This window comes from Neophocaena asiaeorientalis, unplaced genomic scaffold, assembly GCF_003031525.2.
Source record: "Neophocaena asiaeorientalis asiaeorientalis breed wild unplaced genomic scaffold, Neophocaena_asiaeorientalis_V1.1 scaffold35, whole genome shotgun sequence".
Classification (NCBI taxonomy): Eukaryota; Metazoa; Chordata; class Mammalia; order Artiodactyla; family Phocoenidae; genus Neophocaena; species Neophocaena asiaeorientalis.
In genome coordinates, this window is record NW_020172984.1 from 1,038,324 (window position 1) to 1,056,678 (window position 18,355).

General features: G+C 54.8%; 1 protein-coding gene across 1 annotated transcript; it reads right to left on the reverse strand.

The window, feature by feature from the left end:
• Nucleotides 1–5,463: 5,463 nt before the first annotated feature.
• Nucleotides 5,464–18,131, reverse strand: CSF1 (colony stimulating factor 1). Its single transcript, XM_024742112.1, has 8 exons — nucleotides 17,998–18,131; nucleotides 16,668–16,730; nucleotides 14,931–15,101; nucleotides 10,213–10,360; nucleotides 7,983–9,004; nucleotides 7,411–7,463; nucleotides 7,011–7,069; nucleotides 5,464–6,163 (listed from the first exon to the last, which is right to left on the reverse strand). The coding sequence occupies exons 1-7, from the start codon at nucleotides 18,034–18,036 to the stop codon at nucleotides 7,024–7,026; spliced, it is 1,542 nt and encodes a 513-aa protein (XP_024597880.1). The 5' UTR covers nucleotides 18,037–18,131; the 3' UTR covers nucleotides 5,464–6,163; nucleotides 7,011–7,023.
• Between the last annotated feature and the right edge of the window lie 224 nt (nucleotides 18,132–18,355).

An 18,355-nucleotide genomic window follows, 5' to 3' on the forward strand; every position in this document is an offset into this window, starting at 1 on the left:
GAATAAGTTTCTTCAAAAATTTTTTCTGAGGAGCTTTTGATAGAAAGGGAAGAGCTAGCTTAAGGGAAATGATGAGAGACAGGGTGGTAGTGGGGGCTCAGGGCACAGAGAGGGGTAACTGAGATACCTGGGTACTTAGTTCCAGGCATGTTTGCTTGGTGCCCACTCTGACCCTGTAACCTTGGTCTCCTAAGTCTGGGGACACAAACTTTTGTGCAGCGCTGTCCAATATGATTTCAGAGATGATGCAAATGTTCTGTTTCTGTGTTATCCAACATGGTAGCCACACGTGGCTATTGAACTTTGAAGTGTGGCTAGTACTACTGAAAAACTGAATGTTTACTTTTATTCCATTTTAATTAATTTAAACCCAAATAACTTCCATATCAGACAGTGGAGCTCTACATGCTTCTCATCCAGGATCACATCTGAATCACTTGAAATGTCTTGAAAAACTTCTGATGCCTGGTGTCTGAGCCTCACGCCTGAGATTCTCATTTTGTTGATCTAGGGTGGGGCTTGGGTAGCAGTATTTTTTGAAACAACCTAAGTTAGTTTCAGGTGAGCCAGGGTTGAGAACCACTGATGCAAAACTTTGTCCACCACATTCTTAGCGGTGGGGAGGCCCCTTTTATCCCAGCCTTGCCCAGGGTGTGCGTTTGGGCTATGCTGGGCCTTCAATCACTCTGAACCTTCCGAACACCCCTCTGCCCCTGGAAGTCTGCATCCTTGGTCTCCTCTCCACTCCCAGAAGGAAGATCAGGGCTTAAGGCCACTCACAGAGCTTGCTGGCTCTCCCTCTGCCAGCCTCCCCTAGTTCCTAGTCCAGAGACAGTGCTCATTCACCTCAGAGCCTGCGAGGACCCGGACAGCAGGGGTCAGTGGTCAAGGAGCCTCATCCTTACAGGCCCCTTGGGCCCTTGGACAGAGCCCAACCAGCCATGCTGGGCTAGGCTGGGCTGGGGCAGGGGCTGGTGGGCAGGCCTGACGTTTGGCTGGTTTCTGTCCGTTTTCCTGTTAAACAGATATACAGATGAATGTGTTTGGGACAGCGATAATGCAGGAGGTTTTGGTAACAAGACTGGAAGTTGGAGAGAACCCTCCTTCCCCACGTACCTTGAAAAATGCTTTCTGAGCTGGGTCTCCCCCAGCAGCTACCGCTCACCCCTCCGACTCCATTTTTGCCATTCACACACCAAAAGCAACTTTTCCCATGACTCACACGTGGCAGCTTGCGCACTTCTTTTATTATTAAATATATAAGCAGCTTCCTATTTTTTAAATAGATATTTAAATGACTTCATATAAAATTCACCACTTCCAAGTATAAAAACAATATCTCACAGTGTGTGAGCCAATGTTCCCTCTCGGCTTTCTCAGAGAAAAGAAGGGTTCCTGTTCAGGTAGCTGGGGAGCCACCCAGAGGGGGCTCTGAGGCCCCTCCCACTCCTGTGTCACCAAGAGCCCACAAAGAGTTTCTGTGATGGATTGGACTTGCTTTCACGACCTTTAAAACACCATACGTTTAAGGGGTGGGGAGTGAGGGAGGAATGCTTTTTCTGCGGGGTTTTTTTCCTTCCACCTTTAAATATATATTTTTTCGTATCAAATATAGAGTCTGTGACTAGGAAAAGGGACCCGAAGGGGAAAGTTCTCCACTGCCCTTCCCTCAGCTGACAGCAACAGGGCAGGGGAGGCAGGGACCAGCGGACCCTCACTTTTAAGGGCAGGAAGGGAAGCTCCTAGGCCCCAGTCCAGTGGCCAGGTAGGGCAGGGTCTCTCAGTGGAGGGCCCAGGGCGGCAGGAGAGGAGGGACACAGTAGCACAAAGGGACCGAGGGTAATCAACAGCCCTGTCACCTGCTGCTCAACTCTTAGAGCCACAGCCATGGGCTGACCCAGGAAGCTGAGGCCCTCAGGCAGACTTGGAAGCAGATGCCTGGATTCTCCAAGTCCCTCTCCCACCCTGGCTTGCCTGGTCAGAGAGATGGTGCTAGCAAGGGGTGGGATGAGAGCTGGAGGGTGTCACTGCCTCCCGGGCTCCTACCAGGGACAACCACTCACCCCAGGTGCCAGCCAGCAGCAGCCTTGGGGTTGTGGTTGGGGCAGGGGCCTGGTACAGGGCAAGAGCACAGGCTGGGGGGTCAGGGGTGCAGACCCCTTCCGCCACCTCAGGGCCATGCCCTTAACTTCAAAGACCTATTTTCCATCAGAGCTCACCCTGCAGCCTCTCTCTGTGTCTGTCCCTGCCCTCCTTTTCTCCCTCCCACTAGTCACTTCCCTCTCGGGAATGTCAAAGTGCAAGATGCAGAAACCTGGGCGAACAACGCAGCCTGAAGACCAGCTCTGGCTGGTGGCCCGGGCAGTCCTCCCACCCTAATCCACCGCAGGGATTCAGAGCCAGGTCAGCAGAAGGTCGGGGCTCAGGGGCTCCCTCAGTCGACGGGCGAGGCCGGCTCGGGCACTCAGTGCAGGAAGCTGGGGACAGAGGCTGGAGGGGTGGGAGGACGGATAGGTGTTTGCTCTCGGGGATGGATGGGGCAGGCTGTTCAGCAGGCGGGTTCAGTATTCACAGTGCAATGGCTTCCTTCAAGAGGAGAGCCTCTGCGCGGCCTCCTGGAGAAGCTCTGGCAGGGCTGGGGGGACGCTGGGGCCGAGGCCAGAGCTTGGTCTTGCCCTTGGCATCACGAGCCAAGCCAGGCAGGTCCTGAGGGTAGGGCTGGCATCCCCTCTCCGCCTGGCCACCAGCAGAGGGCAGTTAGGCAAGTGGAGGGTGCAGACCCGCTCTGGGCTGTCAGTGCAGACCAGCAGGCCCGGAAGCCTTCTCTTCTCGTCTTTCGGGCTACACACCTTTACGGGAAATCCAGTGACACTGTCCTGCCCTGCGAATCTCATGCTTCTCTCTCTGGAGACGAGTCCCTGCTTGTCGGTGTTGGGATCCCTTGGCACCAGGCGGGTCCTCGGGCACAAGGGCTCTTCCATTCCTCAGCGCCCACCCTGCTCTCCCATGTCCCATGGGCTTCTGGGTCCCTGGCCCAGGTGTTGGCTTGGAGGGGAATGGGAGGAGGACACAGCCCCTGAGGGGAAGAGGGTCCTCAGCCGGGCTTCCCAGCCTTCCTCAAGCGGATGGGAGCCTCCAGGGCCCCCGATAAATAGCAGCGTGGGGGGCACCTCCAGCCCTCTCTTAGTCAGTCCAGAGTCTGAGGGTCGAGGGCTGAGGGCCCCAGCCTCGCTGCTCTGGTCCAGTCTTGCTCTCCTGAGTCCAGGAGCTCTCATGGTAGGCAGGCCACATTCCCAGGAGAATGGCTGGGGAGGGGTGGTGGTGGATGTCCCCATAATGTCTCCTCGCATGGAGAGACTGTCCTGTGCGCCCAGCTGTAGGGGAGAGACAGAAAGGCTGGTCAGCCGGGTGGGAGTGAAGGGAGGGGTCGCCGAGGACATGGGTGGGCGAGGTAGAGCATTCCTGTGGGCCGTTGGTGGTGCTGCAGACAGGACTCCCCCCATCCTTTCCCTCGCCTTCCCAGCCATCCCAGACACCACAAGGGGCCGGGCAGCTTTCTCTGGCAGCAGCCCAAGCCACTGGGCAGACTGGCCTCACCTCCTACCTCCTCCTGGGGAACCAGGGACCATAGGGGGAGGTAACAGGGCCTGGTAGAGGTCTCAGCAGGGCTGGGGTAGGGGGCATTGCTCAAGTGGAGGGGTCTGACAGGGACGGAAGGGGGCACTTGCATGTCCTTAGACCCCTCCTCAGGGAAGACCATCTCACTGTCCTTGGTCTAAAAAAATCAAAAGTGAATCCTGCTAACTCTAGCAAAGAAGAACTGCTCACTCCCACCTCCTCACCGCTTATCACAGAGGGTCATCACACATGATATTCAGGACAGCAGGGCAGAGGTATCTGAAGGGGAAGAACCGGAGGCAGTTCTGGACAAGGAAACTCCCACCCTGCCATTTGGCGTGCTAACCCCTAAGCAAGCCAGCCTCCTGCCGGATGGACCAAGGGACTTGCCTCCCTGCATCATCCGTAAGAGTCAGGGCCCTGCTCTCTCCAAGCCCTCCCCCATCCTTGTCCTCAGAACGCTTTGTTCCCAGAGCAGAAATCCCCTGGACTCCATCCAACAGTTTGACTTTGGACCCAGTGTGGAGCTTCCCTCCCGGACTGTCCATGGGCCCTACTAGCAAAACCCGTGATGGGTAAGGAGGAAGGATAGGACCACAGCTTCTGGCTCCCAGCCCATTCCCATGTTCTGGAAGGGGAAGAAGGGAGGACCATAAACTGGACATGAGCCATGCTGGGTGCAGCCAGGCCACAGGCCCTGCTGGGGCCAGGAGGGAAGGAGAACCAAATGGGCAACCTCCAGCCCATTGCCCCTATGTCTTGGTTCCTTGGAGTGGAGGGTCTGGTGTCCATGTTTCCTTTCTGAGGGTCCCTCTCTCGGACCTCTGCCTCTGTGTTTCCCCCTGTCATTTCTCTCCCTAGAACAGCAGTAAGTCTTGAGGCTGGTCCTGAGTCTCCCTGAGGCTCCTGCCACCTGGCCTGGAGACCACTTTAGGGCTGGATCCAAGTGGAGGTCTGGATGTGGCCCCCGCCCCGGGTTCCTCTCTAAGTGAAATTTTAAGGGGAGGAAGAGGAAAGCTTGGGAGGGCCTGAGATTAGGCAGGCAGAGGGCCAAGACCAAGGGGGGAGGCAGGGGACCAGTCAGAGGGTGGTACAGCATTGAGCTGTGAAGTCCCTAGGGACCTTGGTCCATCCTCTACTTGCCAGTCCTGACGGGATATGCGTCATTCTCGCAGCCCTGCCAGTGTCCCATCAGACCCATCTTCGTTTACCCTACCAACAAGGTGACCCCAGGATTCCAGATGTGTTACTTCTTGCTGTTTTCTAAATAGGCTCCCCTGGTTTTCGGCATTTGGCAGATCCCCTATCTCGCTAGGAGCGGCCCAGACACATGAGAAGGCCCTGAAGTGCTGGCTTGCATTTGGCATGGGATGTGGCTGGAAACTTGAATGGGTTCACTCTAGCTAGTCAGCCAGCCTGCCAATGAGCAACTCAGGCAGGCAGCCAGCCAGTCAGTTAGCCAATCAGCTCACCAAGCGACTAGCCAGTTAGGCAGTTACTAGCTAGTAAGTGGTCAGAGTCACCCAGCCGACTGGTCAGCCGGTCAGAGTCAATTAGTTAGCTGGTTAACTGGTCAACCAGAAGGCTGGACAGTTAGAGACAGCCAGCCAGGGCCAATCGGCCCGTCAGCCCTGAAGCCAATCAGTCAGCATTTACTGAGTTCTTAGCGAGGATGAAGAAGCCCTCTCTGTTTAGGACTCAGCACAGAAAAAGAGATGCAAAAAAAGTAGAAGACACAGTCCCTGCCCTCAAGGGGCTTACAGACTTCTTAGGGGTACGGAACGTACACGTATGCATCAAGTAAGATTTTAAAATGTATAAAAACAAACAATAACCAAGTAAGTGCAAATCGATATAGTATTAACCGAATACAAAAGAGCAGAGGAGTACGAGCTAAAAGAGAAACCAGAGGGTGATGGAGACCGTCAGGAAGGGCTGATTCCTGCAGCCTGACTGCGGTCTGAGGGGAAGGAAAGGAGGAGGGCCGTGGGCTGCCTGGAGTTGGGGAGCCCAGGGTGAGGAGTGATAAGAGTCACACGTTTATCAAAAAGGTGTGCGAGGACAACAGAAGGCACTCATCTGTCTCCTGTGTGCAGGAGACACAACTGGGAGGGCTGTGAAGACAGAATTAGGATTTAAAACAGTTTCAGTAGGCTCGGATGACAGGCCTGAGCCCACAAGGTGGTTTTAACAAGGACAAATATAAATTCCCGCACACTGGTAAAAACATTAAATTCTCCAAGTACAGGATAGAGTCTGGCTTGACAGAGGTTTATGGGAAATGGAACTAGGGGCTTTAAATAGACCACAAGCTCAACATATGACAACAGAATGATGTGGTTGTTCAAGAAACAAACAGACACGAATGCAATCTTAATCTGTACGAATAGAAGAACACTGTCCAGATCAAGGAAGGCAACAGTCCCACTGTGCTCTGAGCTGGTCAGACATCTGGAGCACTGTGTCCGGGGCTGGGCGCCACATTTTCAGAGGGACATTGACAAACGAGTGTGTCCAAAGGAGGGCGAACAGGATGGTGAGGGGTCTGAAAACCATATCATATAAGGAATGTTTGAGGGACTTGGCCACACTTAGCTTAGGGAATTCTTAAAGGGGACATGGATAACTGACTTTAAATACTGGAGGGCTCTCGTGAGGGAGGATGGGGAGGGGGCAGGGAAGCCAGTTATGCCTCTAGTGAGGAAGGACTTCCCTACAGTGCTACTGGGAGAGGGCAGGGAGCGTGCCTGTGACTGAGAGTGTGTGACCAGAAGCTGGCTGACTCCCCATCTGGGATGCAGAGACACTAGGCCAAATGACCTCTGAGAGCCCTTCTAAGACTAAGCCTCTATGGCTCCTTGCATCTAAAAGCAGGGAAGTAGAAATGATCTTGGTTGGGAAGAAGGGTCAAATCAGGGCGCAGACAGAGAGGAAGCTGGCAAGAGGTGCGTGTTAGGAGCAGCTGCTGGAGGAGCTTGGGTGCCAAGCTGAGAATGTTGGGTTTGAAGTAGTTGGTGATACAGAGCTGCTGAAAGTCCCCAAGAGGCTAAAGACCTTACATAAGAACAATTTGGTTGCTCTGCGATGGAAGGTGGCAGCAAAAGTAGAAGCCCAGTGCAGAAATAATAGCCCGACACAGAATTAACAGTGCCTGGCCTCAAATGGGGTGGAGGGAATGAAGGGGCAGTGGGAGGCCTGAGGACTCAGGGAGAAGAGGGTTGGCCAGACCTGGCGATAGATGGAAAAGGGAGTAGGAGAGAGAGAGAGAGAGAAGGGAGTCAAGTGTGGGTGCCTCCGGGGAGTTGGTGGTACCACAAACAAGTTAGGGTGACTGGAAAATTTGGGTGTAACTAATTTTAAGGGGTTGTGAGAGATCCAGATCAGAGTCTTACCTTAGAATTCCCTCTACACTGGCAGTTCCACCTGTCTGTCCTCATCCTGGGTCAGGGGGCTGCGGGCAGAGCACAGGCTGGCATAAGACTTCAGCAGAGGCCAGGGAGTGAGGGGATCCCCTAAGTTTGCCCCCCAAGCCCGCACACACGTGCTCCAGCCCTCCCAGATTTAGAAGACCCAGAACTGCCTAACCCTAAGAAGAAACTAGGAAAAGTCCCAGATAGCTAGGAAAGAAGAGACACCCTTCCTTCTCCCCACCCACCCCGGAATCCTGTTCCGAACCTCATCTCCTTAGAGCAAGTGGGAGAACGTCTCCTCCAAATCTAGATGGGAAACAGATGCCAAGACAGGCCCCCCCGTGCCTATCAGAGCCCACCCCCCCAAAAAAAAACCTCTCACCTGCCCTCCGGTTGTTCCACGGGAGAATCTACTGTCTGAGGCTCTCGATGGCTCTGGGGACAGAAAAGAGCAGGCTCACTGAGGAGCTGAGGGAGCGTGGGGACGCCGTGGCCCCATCCTCAGGCAGGGCTGCTCAGGGACTCTATGAGAGAGTTGCCAAGCTTCCCCACTCTGGATCAGCCAGAGGGCCAGGGGGCTTCCAGAGGCCTCTCCTATCCTCATACCCCAGCTCTGCAGAGCTCCCAGGCAATGCCTTGCCCTGACCTCACACGCATCACTTTCCTCCTCCATCTCCCCTCCCATCTGGGTTCTCATCCTGCTTTAGTCCAAGCACAGTGTCTCCTACTCTTCTGCCCCAGTCCCTACCGGTTCATCGTGTAAGCCTGAGCCTTCCCTGTTCTTGAAGAAACCCTCCATTTCAACCTCCCATCCCCTGTGCTCAGTCAGCCTCCTGTCTCTCAGTGCCTGAAGAACCCAGTCTGAGCCCAAGTCGTCCTCCGACCTGCTCCTCCAGCCAGGCTGTGCCCTGCCCCCATGCGGAGCCCTTCTCTCCTGCATCGGGCTCTTCTTACCCGCCGCCTCCGCCTGTAGAACAGGAGGCCACCGACAGCCAGCAGGACCAGGATGATGCTGGGCACCAGCAGGCGGAAGACAAAGCCGGGGAGCTGGGGGTCGGAGGGTTCCTTGTGTTGCCTCTCATGGCCTGCGTCAGTCAAAGGAACGGAGTTAAAACGGGCTGGGGGCTTGGCCGCCCCCTCACTTGCTTGTCCTCCTTCCAGCTCTGCGGTGCTCCTCCGGTCCCTGGTGCTCCTCTTGCCTTCCAGCTCCCCAAGGGGCAGCACGTTGCCCCGGGAATGGCTTCTGGGAAGCCTTGGCTGAGAAGAGGGGGCAGAGGGACTGCTGAGGCCGTGCGGGCGCAGTGCTGGGGTCCCGGCAGAGCCTGGCTCCTGGTGGCCTCTGGGCGAGGCAGATGGATGGTCTGCATTCTCAGGTGTGTGACTCCATGCCTCAGTGGCTCTCACGGGGCCCACCGTGGGCAGTGGTGTGCTAGTTACATCCGCTGGCTGCCAGTCCTTTCCTGACCCAGAGAGTGGTGAAGGTGCTGAGAGGAGACGGCTGGTCCTGGCAGTCTCTGCCTGGACGCTGCCTCTCCACAACGTGCGGGAGGCAAGCTCTGTCCCTTGGGGTATAAGACCCTCGCTAGCCTCTCCGGAGGCCTCTTCCAGGTCCAAGTTAGTGCCCAGCACAGAGTCAAGAATGTCTTCCATCCCAGTGACAGGAGCTCCGACAGAGGGCTGGGGCTGAGGTGAACCTCCAGTGGGGTGGCCCTCGACGCCCAGGGTCTCTGGTGACTCAAAGCTCTGGCAGGTGCTCCTGGGTGGTCGCTGTTTGGCACTGCCCGGGTCCACTGTGCGAAGGGCCTGCTCTCTGGGCAAGAGGGAGCTGCCCTCTGTCCCCTCAGAGTCAGCCCAGGTCAAGCCAGCCATAGGGGCCATGGAGGGGGCGAGGGGCTGCTGAGGGGAGACAGAGGCCGGGTCACTGCTAGGGGTGGCTTTGGGGTACAGGCAGTTGCAATCAGGCTTGGTCACCACATCTGAAAGAACCACAGAGAGAGGGAGAGAGAAGGAGGGGGAGGAGATAGAGTCACCAGCCTCCAGCACAGCTTTCCCAGAGGGATGGAGAGGGGTATGTGGGTCTGGGGGTCCCCTCATGCCCTAAGTCAGCCCTGGGGCTGAGGAGAGGACACGACTGGAGCCAATGCTCATGACACAGGCCTTAGACAGGGAAGGTGCAAACTGCAGGAAGGTTCTTTGCAGGAGAGAGCAAAAAGTGGGGTTTAGACACACAGATTGGGGGTTGGGGTCAGGCAAGAGCAGAGAACAGCCCTTCCTGGAGTTCCAGCTGGCCAGACGCCAAGCCAGGGGTGACAACAGCCAGCCAGGAGGTTGAGTAGTGGCCTCCAGGACTAACACAAGACACCCTCAAGCCCCAAAGACACTGTTGGTTGGAAAGCAGCAAGGCGGTTTCATGCACAGCAAGGGGCTGAACAGTCACGGCCACAGGCGGGAACAGGCTGGGGCTGGAATGTAGCCAAGGCTTGAGGCCTTGGGATTGAAGCAACGAGACTGGACTTGGCCATTGGCAGGTCGCAGGGCCTCAGCCCCTGCCTCGGGGAGCAAGGTTGAATGTAGGTGGGCACACGTGGCACAGGACGCAGAGACGAGGACAACGCAGGGTAGACATGTGTGCAGCTGGGCCAGCACTGGGAGAGTTTGAATGACGCTCAGACTTCAAATCCAGCCTTGTCCCTTGAGGGGACACTCAAGGCATCCTGGGGGCTTCTGGAGCCAGGGTATCCTGGTGATTCGCAGCAGGGCTCCCGGAGCAAGGGCCCTGAATCCCCGATGGAGCCTCTGCTCTCTCCACGGTACCCCCCATATGTTCAGCCAGCCTGCAGAGCCGGTGGGAAAGCCTCCATGCCTACAGGGCTCTCTGAGAGGGCCCCCTTTTCCACTCCCTGATCTCACAGCCACCAGCATGATCCTTCTTGATGCCTCAACATGCAAACATATGTAGGTGTGCATGCACACACATGTCAGGAAAGGCATGGGCCTAGGACCACCCAGAGGTACACGAAGCCACATATGTACACAAAACAAGCACGTCTACACACACAGGAGCACGAGTAGCAATCAGGCTGCCTCCCAGGGGTCCCTCCAGCCCCATGCGTCACCTCCCAATGCAGCTCTGTTCCACATGCCCTTCCCCATCCCCACACTTGCTGGCCCCTTCTGTGCTCACCTTGGCTGGAGCATTTAGCAAAACTATTGTTGCAGTTCTTGCTGAAAATGTTCCAGTTCTTTTTAAGGAGATTCTTTGTTTCATTAAAGACATTCTTGATCTTCTCCAGCAACTGGAGAGGCGTCTCATAGAAAGTTCGGACACAGGCCTAGAAGGAGAGCAGAGACCCCCTCGATGAGGATGAGCATTGGTCCCACGTCTCTAGCTTGTTTGTCAAACTCCCTTGGCCTTTCTTTCATCTGTCTTCTTTTTCTCTTGTTTTCTCCCTCCCCTCTACCCTGGTTTGCAGGACCCCTATGTCCTGAGTTGGTGAAATTTATCATTTATTCATGGCTCCATTTAACACATATTAATGTGCCAGGCATCTGGTAACTACCCGGAAATCACGCAGTGAACAAGAGGGAGGTGGTCCCCGGCCGATTTGGACATTGAGTCCAACAGGGCATCGTTATTAAACATATTGTTACAAGTGTGGTGAGTCCTAAGAAGAATGATCTGGGCTCCCCTGGTGGCGCAGTGGTTGAGAGTCCGCCTGCCGATGCAGGGGACACGGGTTCGTGCCCCGGTCCGGGAGGATCCCACATGCCGCGGAGCGGCTGGGCCCGTGAGCCATGGCCGCTGAGCCTGCGCGTCCGGAGCCTGTGCTCCGCAATGGGAGAGGTCACAACGGTGAGAGGCCCACGTACCGAAAAAAAAAAAAAAAAAGAAGAATGATCTGAGAGTGTATAACAAGGGGAACTAAATGAGGGCCTGGGGGAGTCCCCAAGGAACTGACCAGACGATGAGCAAGACTTAACCAGGAAAGGAGGCGGGGTTGGAGAGAGCTGTCCAGGTGGTGAGAATAGACTGTGCAAAGGTCCTGACGCAGGAAAGAGCCTGAAATGTTAGAAGATGGAAAAGAAAGCTACAGTGGCTATAGCACAGCCATCTAGGAGGAAAGTGACAAGAGATGCAGCTGAGAGAGGTCAGCAAGGACCAGGTCCTGCCGGGCCTTGTTGGCCATGCCAAGAACCATTAACCTGGGCTTCCCTGGTGGCGCAGTGGTTGAGAATCCACCTGCCAGTGCAGGGGACACGGGTTCGATCCCTGGTCCGGGAAGATCCCACATGCCTCAGCGCAACTAAGCCCATGCGCTACAGCTACTGAGCCTGCGCTCTAGAGCCCGGGAGCCACAACTACTGAGCCCGCGTGCCTAGAGCCCATGCTCCGCAAGAAGAGAAGCCACCAGAATGAGAAGCCCGCGCGCTGCAACGAAGAGTAGCCCCCACTCGCCGCTACCAGAGAAAAGTCCGCGTGCAGCAACAAAGACCCGATGCAGCCAGAAACAATAAATAAATAAAATAAAACAAATAAATTTATTTTTTAAAAAAAAGAACCATTAACCTTATCCACAGAGCAAAGAGAACTGAGGGGATGTTGGGGAGGTGAGTGGAGCATAAGATTCCAGTCTTTTAGAGAGATCATCCTGTGTGGTGAGGAGAATGGCCTGGAGGAGGCCACGGGGCTGTGGGTCCTTCTCTGGCACTGGTGTATCTTGGAAGGAGAGCCAAGGCTGCCCCAGCTATGTCTGTTGAGCTGCTCTTTTCTCTTCTGCTCGTGGGACCCAGGCTCCCCACACCCACTGGAGCTCTGAGAAACTTCACGCACTCCTGGTTTTCCTCCCACCCCTTGAGCTGCTCCATCTCAGTCTCCTTACCAGGCCGCCCCCCTCCACCTGACTTCCATAGGCTGGCACTCCTCAGGGCTCAGTCCTGGGCCCACCCCTACTCTCACCCCAGACACTGTGCCCAGGGCTTCATCACATCTATGGCCCACCTGCTGATGACTCCCAAGTCCTTCCTTAAACTGACCTGCCTGGGGAAGAACTACGGGCTTTACTAGGTGCTGAAGTCCTTGAAGGCATCACTGGATGCCCAGGGACCGTGCATAGTAGGCCCTTAGTAGATGTTTACCAGATACAGGAGAGAATGAATGCGGGAATGGGAAGACCTGGACTTGGCTGCATCACTCCCCAGCTCAGCAACGCTGGCCAAATGAACTTTCCAGCTTGGGCTCATCTCTTCATTTGTAAAGTCAAAACAACAATCCCTGCCTGCCACCCGCCCAGGGCAATTGTAAGGAACAGGAAAGTGGCTTCTTCTCATCTTTCTTATAAAATCTCTGTGTCCTTCATACCTCACCTCATACTTCATAGAGAAAACAAGGACAGAAGGTCCCGATGTCTACCTGTCTCAGCAGAGTCTGTGTCTTCTTGCCTCCCGAGCTCTGAATCACTGCCCTGCCGGCTCCTCAGGAGACCAGCTCCTCCAGCTTCACTGGCTCCCCGCTCCTGGAGTCTGCCCCCCTGCCCCCAGCATCCCATACAGTGTGCAGGGTGGGCGGCTTGCTAAAATGCAGATTCCGAGGCCCACCCACAGACCCAGTGAATCAGACTTTCTAGGGGTGCATATTGGGAATCTGCATTAAAAATTTTTTTTATTAAAAAATGTTTTTTGAGTTTTTATTTAAAAGGAAGGTGTTTTCTTTGGAATCTGCATTTTTTAAAATGAAGACTTCCTTTTTATTTATTTTTTGGCCACACAACATGCGGGATCTTAGTTCCCCAACCAGGGATCAAACCCGCACCCCCTGAAGTGGAAGCGTGGAGTCTTAACCACTGGACCACCAGGGAAGTTCTGGGAATCTGCATTTTAAACAAGCTCCCAGGTGATTCCTACGAACCTCAACATTGGAAAACCACAGATCTAATAGTTCTCTTATTTAAAAGTCTTCCCTCCCTCCATCCCACGCTCACTCCAGCTACCTCTCTTTTTCTGCGGTTCTTTGGGGCCAGGTTCTTCCACAGTGTCGCCTCTACGTCCTCACTTTCTTTCTTTTTTTTTTTTTTTTGCGGTACGCGGGCCTGTCACTGTTGTGGCCTCTCCCGTTGCAGAGCACAGGCTCCGGACGCGCAGGCTCAGCGGCCATGGCTCACGGGCCCAGCCGCTCCACAGCACGTGGGATCCTCCCAGACCGGGGCACGAACCCGTGTCCCCTGCATCGGCAGGCAGACTCTCAACCACTGCACCACCAGGGAAGCCCCGTCCTCACTTTCTGTTCACTGATTGGGCACCTGCCTCCAACAGCGACCTCCACGTTGCCAAATCCATTGGACACTTTTCAGCCCTTCTCTTGCTTGGCTTCTCAAACCCCGTGTGATAAAGTTGACTACTCTTCCCATCTGGAAATACTCTTTTTCATGTGCTCAGGGATCCCACACTCTCCTGGGTTCCCTCCCACCCCTTAGACCGCTCCTCAGCCTCCTTGCCAGGCCCCCTCCGGTGCCTGACTTCTAAATAAATGCTGGGTTTCCTGGGCCTGTTTCTCTTCTCACAGTGGGCAGTGTCATACAGTCCCCTGGCTTCACCGATGACCTACAGACCAACACCACTTACGTCTGTCTATCACCAGCCAAACTCAAGACCCATACGTCCAGCGGCCTGCTCGACATCTCCACTCGGCCATTTCACGAACATCTCAAGTGTAATGTACCCCAACCTGAACTCCTGCCCTTCCCCCAAACCTGCTCTGCCCCATTTCAGCGTCACGGGAACTCCACGTGCTGGAGACAAAACCATCACGACCCTTCCCTTCCCTCAACAACTCACAGCCGCTGCATTACCAAGTGCTCGGGTTCTTTCTCTAAACTCAGGAATGCGTCCCCTTGTGTCACCTTCACTGCACAACCCTAGTCCAAGCCGCCTGGACTTGCACCTCCTGCTGGCTGCCCAGCCTCCATCCCTGCTCCCTACATACCATGGCCCGCACAGCAGCCAGAATGGTCTCCCAGTGCAAGTTAGACTGGGTCCCTCGCTCTTTAGACAAAATCCCCCATCTTTAAGACCCCAGATGATCTGGCTCCCACCTCCCTGGCTCTCTCCCCTTCACTCCCCTGCCTTGGCCGTGCTGACCCCACCTGGGGGCCGAATGTGCACTTTCCCGCTCACCTAGGGCTTTGTGCCCAGCGTTCTCTGTTCTGGAATGCTCTGACCAGCCTGATTTCTTCCTCTTACTCATCTTTGGACCTCAAGTGAATATTTTCTTACTCAGAAGCCTTCCCTGTCTCTTCTTTCCCACTGCCTTTTAAATCCAAGTCCTGTTTCTCTCTCCCGGAGCCCCACGTACTTCTTCCTTCCTGGCTCACTCCCTCACCTGCCTGCTTCAGGTCTTCCCTCTCTGGTTTTCTTTCTGCAATGCAGTTATTGACACTTTACTTACGTATTTCGTTAACTGTCTCACCACCCCTACATGTAACCTCCATGAATGTGGGGAATTTTGTTTGATCACAGCTGTATCCCAGAGTCTAGAACAATACCTGGTATGCAATAAGCACTCATTAACTATTTGTTGAATGAATGGATAGTCCTCATGGGTTAAAATTCTATTTACTTGTGTCATTGTTTGTTTAATGGCTGCCAACCTCACTTAACTATAAGCTCTTAGAGGCTGGGAACCATGTAGTGCTTGCTCTTGAGACATCGTCAAGGCTTAGCACTGTGCCTCTTGCACGGTGAGTCCTCGGCAAAGATTTATGGGATGAATACGTGAGTGAGAGAGCCAGTGAGCAATGACATGGGTGAGGCCAGTGAGTGCCTCTGTGCCTATGGGTAGGGATGGTACCACCGCAGCTGCCCTCTGCCCTCCCCCACTCAGTGCTCCTGGCTCCAGGGCCCTCCTACCTTGTCCTGCCCTTCATAGTCCCTGGTGAAGCAGCTCCTCAACCGCAGAGAGAGTTCCTGGAGATTGACAATGACAATGGCATTGGGGGTGTTGTCTTTGAAGCGCATGGTGTCCTCCATTATGTCTTGCACCAGGAGAAATGCCTTCTTAAGGTAGCACACGGGGTCGTTCTGAAAAGTAGAACCTGGAGTTGACGACCCGGCTGATGCCACTTGGGAGCCCAAGCTCTGTGCTGGATGCCCTCATCCCAGGCAGATGGAGGGCTGCAGCCTGCCCTACCCTTACTCCTGAGGACAGGGGCCACCCCCTCCAGTAAGAAGGAGAATGCTGCCCTCAGCTGGCTTTCATTCTCCCTTGTTGCGATCTGGTGCTGCTGGGAATTGTGGTAGAGGGAAGGAAATGTGGATTCTGACCAGAGAGATCCTCAGATTTCTGAAAGATGAGGCTTTAATCAGGATGAAGGCGTACAGGTAGAGTGGGTTCTGGGGAACTTCTGTTTCTCTGTCTCTGACCCTCTTTTGGCTTGCTTTCACACAAAGCCCTTTACCATATGGCTCCTTCTAATCCTCCAGGCCACAGGGATACTGGAGACTACCTCAGGGTCCAAAGAATGACCTCAGTGTTTTGTCTCCCTAAAGAGATGGTGGGTGCCTCAATGAAGACTCGGCTTTTAGCTCTGTATTCCCAGCACCTAGTACAATAGGTTCCTAGTAGTAAATGCTTGGTAAGGTGTGAGTGAGTGAGTGAGTGGAACACCAAGGTTACTCCTTGGACCATGAGGTGGTCTCCAGTTCTAATAGAAATGTGTACGGGTCAGGCGCGCAGAAGCTCAGAGATGGGAGCAAATTCTGGGCATGATGGTGATTTTCTAGGAGGCACAAAGAAGAACAGACGTGGAATAAAGGCTGGGGTGGGAGCAGCTGGAAAGGCATTACGGGCATCAGAAAGAGCTTGTGCAAAGGCTTGGAGGCAGGAAGAAACAGGGAATGGGAGTAGTGGGTTGGGCCGTGTGATAGAGACTGGAGCTTGTAAACCCCAGGCTGAACAACCTAGGCTTTCTCCTGGAGTGAGGGGTCTCCAGGTTTGGGGGAGGTGGTGAAGATAACAGGCTGTGGTTCAGAGAGCTCCCCCACTAGTGGTGGGGTGAGGGGTGCACTGGATGCAGGAAGGCCATTTAGGAGGCTTTTGAAATCGTCCAAGCAACTGATGGGGTGAGGCCCCAGGAGCCGGAGATGCTGGGAGGTAGAACCAGCAGCACACAGTTGGGTGTGGGATAGGAGGAATAGGGAAAGGGCTGGACTGATTCCCTCGTTGCTGGTCTGTCTGCTGGATGGAGGTGACATCCTTAAGCAAAACATTTGACCCAGAAGAAGTACTGGTTTGCCTTAGGCCTTAGAGCCAGCCTGCCCGCGTTCAAATCACTTGCTACCTATGTTCTCTCCCTTAACCTCTCATGAACAAGAAGAGTGAACCACATAGTCAGGATCAAAAGTGCCTGGCACATAGTAAGACCTTGACATGTGCCAGGCCAGCAGAAGGGAGCAGCAGGGGACTTGAGGCCTGGGCCCTGCCCAGCTCAGCCCTGGACCCTGGCACCCCAGACTTGAGTACCAGGGATCCTTACACCATACCCTGCCCAGCTCTAGGACTTCTCCTACCTTCATGCTCCCACATACACCCACCCTGGGAAGTTCATACATGCTGGCACGTGGGCCTTGTAAACAGCCATAACTCACCAACTGCTCCTGGTCTACAAACTCGAAGGCAATTTGGCACGAGGTCTCCATCTGACTGTCAATCTGTAAAAGAGAGCAGGCCAGTGGTGGCAGGGTGTCTGCACTCGACTGAGCTTGCCTAAGAACGGGGACTCGAGTTTCTGGATGGATCAGGGTTTGATCCTCATCCATCTCCCCCCAACCACACCTGGAAAGACAGAGCCAAGGCTAGGGGAAGACCTGTGCCCTCCACATGCCCAGGGGAGGGTTATAGAAGAACAAGAAGTCTCTGTCTTGTACCTCCCACTCTGAAATCTCACAGATGCCAGCTTGTTATAAGGAAGAACTATCTAATGTAGGACATAACCTCCCGTGGGAAGTAGTGAGCTCCCTGTCCTGGAAGGAATTCAAGCAGAGGCTAGACAAGCTCTGGGGATTCAGGATCTGTAGGGACTGAGGCTAGATGCCCTTAAAGCCCTTACTGGCCCTCAGAGCAGTGGTTCTGTGATTCTAAGCCTCAGAGAATGTGGTGGCTCTTGGTCTACCTTGGATTGCTGCAGGAGCTACATACAGGAGGAAGAGTGTAGGGGGTAATAGAGGCAGGAGGCCCAGCCTATGGGCTCCAAGCTCAGGGCCCTGGAGCTGGCCTCAGCCTGTGGTGCTCTCCACGCCTGGCTGGCTAGAGGGATGGTAAATTCTCTTCTGAGCAGGACAGCAGCCATGACAGCAACCTGATTCTGCCGGGCTGAACCACGTTTGAAATCGTTGACGACTCTGCTGGCACGATTAGAGTGAGGCACGGGCTCCTTCATGGCCTGGGTGATCAGGCCATCCCAGCCCCAGGGCTCAGGCAAGAGCCAGGGAAGTGAGGGGGGAGGGCTGGGAGTTAGGCGGGAGCCTCCCTTCCAAATCTGGCTGAGGCCCTGGTGCCAGGCTGGCGGCACATCTGGGAGTCCAGGAGCTAGAGGCAACATCTGGACACAGCAGGCAGACTGGGCTGGCTCCTCAGAGGAAGCATCCCACCGAGGGAGAGCAGGCTTTACAAACTTTTTCAGAGTCCACGTTTGACATTCCAGGCAATCATTAACCTAGGCAACCAGCTAGAAGTCCACCCTGTCCACCGCCTGCAGGGGAGTGGGAGAGGGCTTCAGGATTGAGGGGGGGGGCTCAGAGGCATTGACCTTTAGAAGGTCAGTGAGAAGAACATCCGTGGAGCTAGTGGGAGCCACGAGCCACATCCTGCATGGCCGTATTTCTCTGCCTACAACCACTCTCTTTGGCCCTGCTCCCTGACTCCTGCCTCCGTTTCCCCAGTGGGGAGAAGGTAAGGTAGGCAGGACCACACACTCACCAGCCGCTGCAGTAACTGCAGGTGTCCGTTCCCAATCATGTGGCTACAGTTCTCCGACACCTCCTCGGTAGTACTCCTGTTCACGAGGAGACAGGCCAGCAGCAGCAGGCGGCCCAGCCATGTCTGTGACAGAGAGGGCATAATTTCTCCCCCGCTCTCACACTCCCCAGGAACCCCCACGCCCTGCTGAGGGTGGAAAAGCAAGGACCTCAGACCCACAATGCTACAGACCTGCCCCTCATTCCAGAATGCAGCATTCCCCAAACCCACCTTACTCAGGATTTCCTAGCAGCCACGCACAACCCTGCTCTCCCTCGCTAACAATCCAAATGTCGTCTCCTCCAAGAAGCCTTCCCAG